General features: G+C 42.8%; 1 protein-coding gene across 5 annotated transcripts in view; it reads left to right on the top strand.

The window, feature by feature from the left end:
- Positions 1–1,018: 1,018 nt before the first annotated feature.
- Positions 1,019–10,162, top strand: part of TMEM218 (transmembrane protein 218) — a 17,319-nt gene continuing 8,175 nt past the window's right edge. For all 5 annotated transcript variants that reach the window (XR_824295.1, XR_824293.1, XR_824294.1 and 2 more), the window contains exons 1-2: positions 1,019–1,105; positions 9,569–9,768. Coding sequence is in view for 1 of the 5 variants with exons in the window: in XM_010829457.1 (XP_010827759.1) it covers positions 9,659–9,768 (110 nt within the window). In the remaining 4 variants the exon portion in view is untranslated. The remainder of the gene's footprint in view (positions 1,106–9,568; positions 9,769–10,162) is intronic.

The raw sequence follows: 10,162 nt of genomic DNA, 5'->3' as shown, positions 1-10,162 counted from the left end.
TCTTATTTCCTTTGGTTGGCCTGATTTACGGATCTTTTAGTCTACACACTATAACCTCAGGATAAAATCTTGAAAAGTTTTAGTTTGCAGTTAGGCAAGAGCAGTTTGCTAAAAGCATGGACCATCTCCATTCCCAAATGCCAGGAGGCATAGCTACAGAAGATTTACTTGACTTGACCCTGACTTCTCTTTCCCAGTCTGCCCCGTGAGTAATAGGATGATCCTTGCCATAGTGTAAATCCTAAGGCTAACATTAGAATAATGCTAAATACAATAAAGTGAGATGAGGACAAATGAAAACGTGACGTTATTACAGAATCAGTGCTTTAGGAACTCAGTTTTCTCCAAGATATTTTTCAGGAATCCTTAGTGACTGGGTCTGACCCACTCTCTGAGGCCTAATTTGACTTGATCCCAAGTCCTTTGGTCCACGAAGCCAGTAGGACTTGAACTGTGATACCCACTAGACTCCGAAACAGGCGCTAAGGGGTTGCCTGGACTCTGGGCCTCACACCAGCTGTGCTGTCTCCATAGTAACAGAGTAACAGTAACTGCTTATAACGCAGTTATATAAGTAAGCAGTTATAACTGCTGCTGCTGCTGCTGCTAAGTCCTATTTGGTATGTTTTTTTGTCTGTCCACCCTTCCTGATTAAGCAGTGGAACATGCATTCTTTATCTTATTTCCTTTGGTTGGAAGTTATAAGCAGTTATAACTTCCGCCCAACAACCCGCCCTCCGGCGGGACTGACCAATGGTCCCGTGGGTTACCTAAGGGATGGTGTGATTGACAACGGGGTGGGGCGAGCGCGGGGAGCCCGGAAGACCTCTATTCAATCGAACTTGAGGCCTGTCCCAGCAGCCATCGACCAATCAGAGTGCGTAACGGAGGGCGACGTGTCCACCCACCACGCTCCCTGTTGCCTGGAGCCGCGGCGGCGTAAGCAAATGAGGGGAAATTCGGGAGTTAAAAGAGTGGCGCTGATTAGCCAATCCAGAATCTCCTAGATGAAAGCCCACTTGTGATTCGTCCTGAGTAGACCCAAGCCCCTGTGGGCTGAAACTGGCTGGGCTGAGAGTGTGGGACCCGGGAGATGCGAAGCCAGGTGAGCGGGGTGGAGGTGAGGAAAATAGGGGCGGCTGAAGAGAGGAGAGAGAATGGTAGGGGATTGTGGCTGACGGGGGGTGGGATAAGGCTGGGGGCGATGGCGGGGCAGGGACCCCTCAGACTATTATCATCGCTAATCTCCACCCGAGGTCCGGCGGCCAGTAGATGCTGAATTGGGGGAAATCTTGTGATCAAAACCCAAATTTCTCTCCCAACTCCTGGGAAGTGGCCAGGCGAACATTCTGAAGATGAGACCTGGGGGGCACTGTTTTCCTGTTGCCGGTTTGAATCAGCGACTGGGCAGGGAAACTGTTCACTCTCCAGCACTGTAGGGCTGCCTGCTGGGGGCCCCCGGGTGGTGTGGATGACAGACAGGCTGTGGTTGCGCACTTTCAAATCGCAATAGCACCCAGGAAAAAGGGTGGAAGGATGTAATCTGCATCCACTGATCTTCCTTTTCTATCATCACGTGAAGAGATGGTGCCATATCGGTGTTATTTTGGTAGTATGGCAATTGATTTTTTCCCAGACTTTCATTTGATTTCATTACAAAAGTAGAGGCATTATCCTAATATTTTAAAACTCAAACCATATTGAAGTGTTTAAAGTAGAAAAAAGTGTGAAAGTTCACCCTCTCCCACCCAATTATTTTTGAAGACTTGGAACAGCTATAAAGGAAAATGAAAAGGAACCCCCCAGAAAAACCGTTCACTACTGTAACCCATTCTTTTCGCTTTTCTTTAAGACTTACTTTTTATTGAGGTATTGGTTTATAACATTGTATGTTTCATGTGTACAACATTGTATTTCCATCTCTATATGCTCTACAGCGTGCTTACCGCCAAAAATTTAGTTTCTATCAGTCACCCTACAGTTGATCCCCTTTAGCCATTTTTTATCCTCCCCACATTCTCCTCTGATAACCACTGCTCTGTTCTGTGGATCTCCCTCTTGTTTTGGTTTGCTTTGTTCATTTTTGTTTGTTTATTACTAGTATGAGTGAAATTATGTGGTATTTGTCTTTCTCCACTTATTTCACTTAGCCTTAAGAGTGATCTATGTTGGCATGGCAAGATTTCATCTTTTTTAATGGTTCAATAGTGTTCCATTTTATTTATTTATTTATTTATTTTTCCCCATTTTATATATGTATATATATTGGTGGCTCAAATGGTAAAGAATCTGCCCTCAATATGGGAGACCCGGGTTTGATCCCTGGGTTGAGAAGATCCCCTGCAGAAAGGAATGGCTACCCACTCCAATATTCTTGGCCTGGAGAATTCCATGGACAGAGGAACCTGGAGGGCTACAGTCCACAGGGTCCCAAAGAGTTGGACACGATTAAGTGACTAACACTTTCACTTCATGGGTATCTCTCTCTCTCTCTCTCTCTCTCTCTCTCTATATATATATATATATACACACCCAACTTCTTTATCCATTCACCTGTTGATGGGCACTGAAGTTGTTTCCATATTTTAGATATTGTAAATAATGCTGTGGTGAACACAGAGTCACATATATCTTTTCAAATTGGTGTTTTCATGTTCTTTGGATAAATGCCCAGAAATGGGATACCTGGGGGTTTTGGTAGTTGTAGTCTCAATTTTTTGAGGAATCTCCATACTGTTTTCCATAGTGCCTGCATGCTCCATCACTAAGTCATGTCTGACTCTTTGCGACCTTATGGACTGTAACTCTCAGGTTCCTCTGTCCATGGAATTCTCCAGGCAAGAATACTGGAGAATGGGTAGCCATTCCATTCCCCAGGGGATCTTCCCGACCCATGGATTGAACCTGGGTCTTCTGCATTGCAGGCAGATTTTTTACCATCTGAGAAAGATGGCTAACCACCAGGGAAGCCCAATTCTCAGAAGAGGGTTGAAAAAGCCTTGTATATTAATTAAAAGGCTTCCCAGGTGGCACAGTGGTAAAGAGTCCACCTGCCAATGCAGGAGACACAGGAGACACCAGTTCGATCAGTGGATTGGGAAGATCCCTTGGAGAAGGAAATGGTAACCCACTCCCATATTCTTGCCTGGAAAATTCTTTTTATTTTATTTTTTTATCAAGCTTTACTCAATAATTTAGCTATTCCAATAAGGGAAATAATCACAAGCATTATGCCCACACTCAGTTAACAAGATAAAATGAGTAGATGTTCACCCTTTCCCCACAAAAACATTCTGTACTTTATCCAGCCCTGCCTTTCTATGCTTAGTAAGAAAATGTATGGTTTGGTTGTAAAATGACAAACTTCATTCTTATAAGAGGTTGGGGATATTCATCTCAATACTTTAAAGCTGTACTGTGTACAGAACCCAATGTCAAATGAACTTTCATGTTTCTCTGGAGGAGTGAAGGGCAATATTTCTAATAATACCAGCTTCAACTACTATTTGCTCTGTATTCTAGGTGTTAGAGTTGGTACAAGTCTTACAGGTAATTTACATAATATCCAAAACAGCAGCAACTACACTTAACTAGTTCTCTTGCTAAGGGCAGTACTGTCAACCAAGCAGGAAACCTGAGTCACCTCTAATGCCACCTTCCTAAGCCCCTTCCCATTTCCATAGCTAAGATGAAGCCCAGACCTGCCTCATCTCTTATCTGGAGAATTGCAATAGTCTCCTAACTGGTCACTAGTCTCTATTCTCTGATCTCAGCTCATATGTACCCTGCTACCAATTACCTTTTTAGAAATTAATATTTATCTCAAAAATTTCAAAAATAGTTAATATTGCCCTGGAAATTATAACAAAGACCTATACACAAACAACTAGATTAATAAACATTAACTTTTTTTCTCTCATCTGCTTAAGTTTTTTATTTTCAAGAAACAAACCATCACAGATTTAGTTCAGATCCCTTTGTTCTCTTTCCTGACCCCATTCTCCTTCCTTCCTCCCTCCCCAGAGACATACAATCTCCTGAAATTGTTTTGCGCCATTTATGCCCATGGTTTTATGTTTACTGTATATCTCAAAATATATAATGATTTAGGTATTTTTTTTAATTTTAAAGATACAAATAGTATAGTATTGTGGGCTTCATTCTGCAACTTGCTTTTAGACTCGATATTGGGTTTTTTTGGGTTGACCAAAAAGATCATTTGGGTTTTTCCATAAGATGTTATGGAACACACTTTTTGGCCAACCTAGTAGATACATTCATGTCAGTACAGCTAGCTCAAGTTCATTGATTTTAAGTTGTCATGAGTATATAATACCCATCCCCTTACTGATGGGCATTTAGATTTTCTCAGATGTTTTGCTATCATGAACACCTTTGTTCACATCTCTTTATGCCAGAGTTTATTGATCTAGGCTTGGGCTTCTCTCATAGCTTAGTTGGGAAAGACTGCCTGCAATGCAGGAGACCCGGGTTCAATCCCTGGGTCGGGAAGATCCCCTGAAGAAGGAAATGGCAACCCACTCCAGTTCTTGCCTGGAGAATCCCATGGACAGAGGATCCTGGCAGGCTATAGTCCATGGGGTTGCAAGAGTCAAATGTGACTTAGTGATTAAACCTCCACATGGTTCTTTAAGGGGGTGGCACTTATATGTAGAGTACATCATGAGAAACGCTGGGCTGGAGGAAGCACAAGCCGGAGTCAAGATTTCCAGGAGAAATATTAATAATCTCATATATGCAGATGACACCACTCTTATGGCAGAAAGTGAAGAAGAACTAAAGAGCCTCTTGATGAAAATGAAAGAGAGAGTGAAAAAGTTGGCTTAAAGCTCAACATTCAGAAAACTAAGATCATGGCATCTGGTCTCATCACTTCATGGCAAATAGATGGGGAGACAGTGGAAATGGTGGCAGACTTTATTTTTCTGGGCTCCAAGATCACTGCAGATGGTGATTGCAGCCATGAAATTAAAAGACACTTACTCCTTGGAAGGAAAGTTATGACCAGCCTAGACAGCATATTGAAAAGCAAAGACATTACTTTGCCAACAAAGGTCTGTCTAGTCAAGGCTATGGTTTTTCCAGTGGTCATGTATGGATGTGAGAGTCAGACTATAAAGAGAGCTGAGCACCGAAGAATGATGCCTTTGAACTGTGGTGTTGAAGAAGACTCTTGAGAGTCCCTTGGACTGCAAGGAGATCCAACCAGACCATCCTAAAGGAGATCGGTCCTGAGTGTTCATTGGAAGGACTGATGCTAAAGCTGAAACTCCAATACTTTGGCCACCTGATGCGAAGAGCTGACTCATTTGAAAAGACCCTGATGCTGGGAAAGATTGAGAGTAGGAGGAAAAAGGGATGACAAAGGATGAGATGGTTGGATGGCATCACCGACTCGATGGACATGGGTTTGGGTGGACTCCGGGAGTTGGTGATGGACAGGGAGGCCTGGTGTGCTGCAATTCATGGGGTCACAAGGAGTCGGACACGACTGAGCAACTGAACTGAACTCTCCGTTTGGTCATTTTGGAGTTTGTGAGGGCACCTTTGGTTATTAGTGTGATTTTGGAGGCACTCCTGGGGTTTACAGAGCAGGACTAGGGCTGCTGGAAGGCCCGTGATACACTGGACAGCCCCTCACCATGAAGAATTGTCCTTCATCCTGCACAACATCCCAAGTGTCTCACAGGATATTCATTTCTAATATGAACCCAGAATCTTACTCCAATTTTTATATAAGCATAATGTATCTTTTGGCACAGTTGAACATAGTAAAATTTCCAGGAATGCAACTCTAATGTAAATCAGGGGGAAATTATACTTATTTGTAGTTTGGAACTCTTACCAGAGTCGTTCATCACTGTAGAAAACCCCGTAAGTGAAGGCAGCCCAGCCCGTGGTATTTGAGTTGCTGTGAAACACACCTGCATCAGCCTGCGTTTGTAGTTCTTGCGTTCATGCCGATTCTAAGTTTAGGTGCGAGCATCTGAGTGCGGTCCTTCATTATGTATTCTAGTGTAGTCAGCCTTGAACGTTTGTATATTTAAACATATGCTGTTTTATTACGAATAACTTTCCATTTAAAATTGGCTGCTGCGTATGATATAAAGCAGAGATCTGGTTTTATTATTTTCTGATTGGATAATCACTTATCCCAACACTGTCTATGAAACCCTCTACCCGTTGACTATGAAGCCAACTCTGTCCTGTGCAAAGTTCTCCTGAATGCGTGGCTCTGCTTCTGGGCTTTCTGTTTTGTTGCACTGGCCCATGCGTCTCTATGCCACGATCACACTGTTTTAATTACCGTGGTTCTATAATGTGTCTTGTAGCAGTTGGTAACATGAAAGGCGAGTTTTCCATCCTAGTTCCCAAAATTGTTTTTGCTATTCTTGGGTTTTTGCTCTTGCATGTGAATTTAGGATTGGTTTTCAAGTTCCACAAAAAACTATTTCGAGATTTTGGTTAGAATTGCATTGAGCTGATAACTTAAGGAAAATTGAGTTTGAATATTAAACCATCCCATCCATTCAGGAACAGGGGTTATTTCTCTATTCAGGCCTTTAAAATATATAAATATATCTTTGAATAAAGTTTTATACTTTTTGCCATAAAAATCTTTACATCTTTTGTTGGATTTATTCCTACTTCCCTGTATATACTTATTCATACACACAACCCTTTTATTGCAAAAGGTTCAAATATATTCAAAAGTATAGAAAATAGTATAGGAAAATTGATATATTCACCACTCCATCTTCAACAGTGAATTCAGGACTAGCCTTGTTTATATTGATCCCTTTCTCCTCTGTCCTAGATAATTATAAAATTCCTAGACATCATTTTCTGTTATTTGTGTTGTGTGTGTTTGTGTATTTGTATATTAAAAGTAATCTTTTAGTAATATAACCACATCATCACATTAAAAAAAAAACATTGTTTTTCACTTAAAAAATAAACAGTGATTCCCTAACATCGTCAAATACCCAGATACTGTTCAAATTCCTCCAGTCATCTCCTAAAAGGTTTTGTATAACAGGTTTGTTTGAGTCAGGAACCAAACAAGGCCCATATATTACATTTGTCTGGTGTGTCTCTTCAGACTTTCTTTGAAATAAACCTTTTTGGAAAAGTAAAAGACACATAATGAAAAATATGCAAATCAGAAGTGTACAGCTAGATACAGTTTAACAGAATTAACAAAGCTGTGTAACCCACACCCAGCTGAAGAAACAAAATTCCATAAGCACCCCAGAAGCCCCTTTAGTCACAAGGCAACCACACTCCTGACTTCTACCCCCAAATTAGTTTGAACTGTTTTTGAACATTATATATATGTTATTACACAGTGTGAACTCTTTTGCCTCTAGCTTTCTATACTTAATATTTGCAAAACTTACCCACAATGCTGGATATAGTTGTAGTCTGTTCATTCTTGCTTCTTTTTACTCTTCCATTGTATGAGTGAATAAGTTGTATCTATAATACCAACTCTTTGCAACCCTAAGGACTGTAGCCCACAAGGCTCCTCTGTCCATGGAATTTTCCAGGCAAGAATACTGGAGTGGGTTGCAGTTTGCTACTCCAGGAGATCTTCCTGACCCAGGGATCGAACCTGGGTCTTCTGTGTCTCCTGCATTAGCAGGAAGATTCTTTAACACTAGCGCCACCTGAGAAAGCTCACTTACCTATTTAATTGATGTATATTCAGGTCATTTCAGGTTGTAACTATTTCTAATAGGTCTGCCCTGAATTTTTGTGCATCTTTTAGTGAACTTATGACATGTCTGTTGGGGACACACCCAGGAAGAGAACAGTTGGATCTAGGGTTCACATATTCAGCTTTATTAGATATAGCCAAAGAGTCTCCAAAGTGCTAGTAAGAACTTACACTCTCCCAGCAGAGTACAAGGCTTCCAGTTACACCACATTTTTGTCAACACTTGGAGTTGTCCATCATTTTCATTTTAGCCATTCTGGTAGGTGTCTAGAGGTACTGTATTTTATTTGCAATTTCCTAATGAAGGAGATTCTGAAGGAGATCAGCCCTGGGATTTCTTTGGAAGGACTGATGCTAAAGCTGAAACTCGAGTACTTTGGCCACCTCATGCGAAGAGTTGACTCACTGGAAAAGACTCTGATGCTGGGAGGGATTGGGGGCAGGAGGAGAAGGGGACGCCAGAGGATGAGATGGCTGGATGGCATCACTGAGTCGATGGATGTGAGTCTGGGTGAACTCCAGGAGTTGGTGATGGACAGGGAGGCCTGGCATGCTGCGATTCATGGGGTCGCAAAGAGTTGGACACAACTGAGCAGCTGAACTGAACTGAATGAAGGAGATGGGAATACCAGATCACCTGACGTGCCTCTTGAGAAACTTGTATGCAGGTCAGGAAGCAACAGTTAGAGCTGGACATGGAACAACAGACTGGTTCCAAATAGGAAAAGGAGTACATCAAGGCTGTATATTGTCATGCTACTGATTTAACTTATATGCAGAGTACATCATGAGAAACTGTAGGCTGGAAGAAGCACAAGCTGGAATCAAGATTGCTGGGAGAAATATCAATAACCTCAGATATGCAAATGACACCAGCTTTATGGCAGAAAGTGAAGAACATCTAAAGAGCTTCTTGATGAAAGTGAAAGAGGAGAGTGAAAAAGCTGGCTTAAAGCTCAACATTCAGAAAACGAAGATCATGGTATCTGGTCTCATCACTTCATGGGAAATAGATGTGGAAACAGTGTCAGACTTTATTTTTCTGGGCTCCAAGATCACTGCAGATGGTGACTGCAGCCATGAAATTAAAAGACGCTTACTCCTTGGAAGGAAGTTATGACCAACCTAGGCAGCATAGTAAAAAGCAGAGACATTACTTTGCCAACGAAGGTCCGTCTAGTCAAGGCTGTGGTTTTTCCTGTGGTCATGTATGGATGTGAGAGTTGGCCTGTGAAGAAAGCTGAGCGCCAAAGAATTGATGCTTTTGAGTTGTGGTGTTGGAGAAGATTCTTGAGAGTCCCTTGGACTGCAAGGAGATCCAACCAGTCCATCTTAATGGAGATCGGTCCTGGGTGTTCATTGGAAGGACTGATGCTAAAGCTGAAACTCCAATCTTTGGCCATCTGATGTGAAGAGCTGACTTCATTTGAAAAGACCCTGATCCTGGGAAAGATTGAGAGCAGGAGGAGAAGGGGATGATAAAGGATGAGATGGTTGGATGGCATCATTGACTCAATGGACATGAGTTTGGGTAAACTCTGGGAGCTGGTGATGGACAGGGAGGCCTGGCGTGCTGCAGTTCATGGGGTCGCAAAGAGTTGGACACGACTGAGCAACTGAACTGAACTGAATGACTAATGAAGTTGAGCACTTTTCACATATATATTGGCCATTTGTATATCCTCTGTCAAGGGTTTATTCTTAGCTGCTTGATATGTCAGTTTCTGAGAGAGACTTATTAAGACCTGTATTGATGACTCCTCCTCCCACATCAATCATCAGAAGTTTCCCAGAATGAATTCAGACTTTCTGTGTCTGACCTCCTAGGAAACCCAGGAACACCCAGAAGCCCAGCAGCACCCCTAACAGCAGGACCAGCTCATCGCACTGTGCCCAGTGCTCAGCCGCGACCCCCGCATGGCTGGCACGGTGCTTGGCGTAGGGGCCGGCGTGTTCGTCCTCGCCCTGCTCTGGGTGTCGGTGCTGCTGCTGTGTGCCCTGCTGTTCAGAGCCTCGGGGGCAGCTAGGTAAGGCCTTCTCTCCAGCTGGGAGTCCGAGGTAAAAGCAATCAGATGCGAAATCGCTGATGCTCATGAAACATTTAGAATTCAGAAGCTCATTGTCATTACCGGCAGTTGGAAGGAGTTGCATTTTAACCTCTTTATCATAAGCACTGACTGTGTTATTTATACTTGGAAGCAGAGGTGGGAGGAGAAGGGAGGGAGTACATGTCAGCTCTCAGCATACAGGAGATGAGGACATGGGAGATGAAAAGAGAATCTGCTTTCGCTGTCGCTTGAGTTTCTTGGGGTCACGCGTGTGCGTGTTTCTTAATTGTTAAGATTCATGGCAGGTGCTGGGTCCAGCCCGTGAGGCTCCAGCCCAGGGCCCCAGAAAGCTGAAGGGTCATGGGGGGCTTGG

This window comes from Bison bison, unplaced genomic scaffold, assembly GCF_000754665.1.
Source record: "Bison bison bison isolate TAMUID 2011002044 unplaced genomic scaffold, Bison_UMD1.0 scf7180017864506, whole genome shotgun sequence".
Taxonomy (NCBI): Eukaryota; Metazoa; Chordata; class Mammalia; order Artiodactyla; family Bovidae; genus Bison; species Bison bison.
The sequence above is the reverse complement of the archived record's forward strand: the minus strand, read 5'-3'. Positions and strand labels throughout refer to the sequence as shown.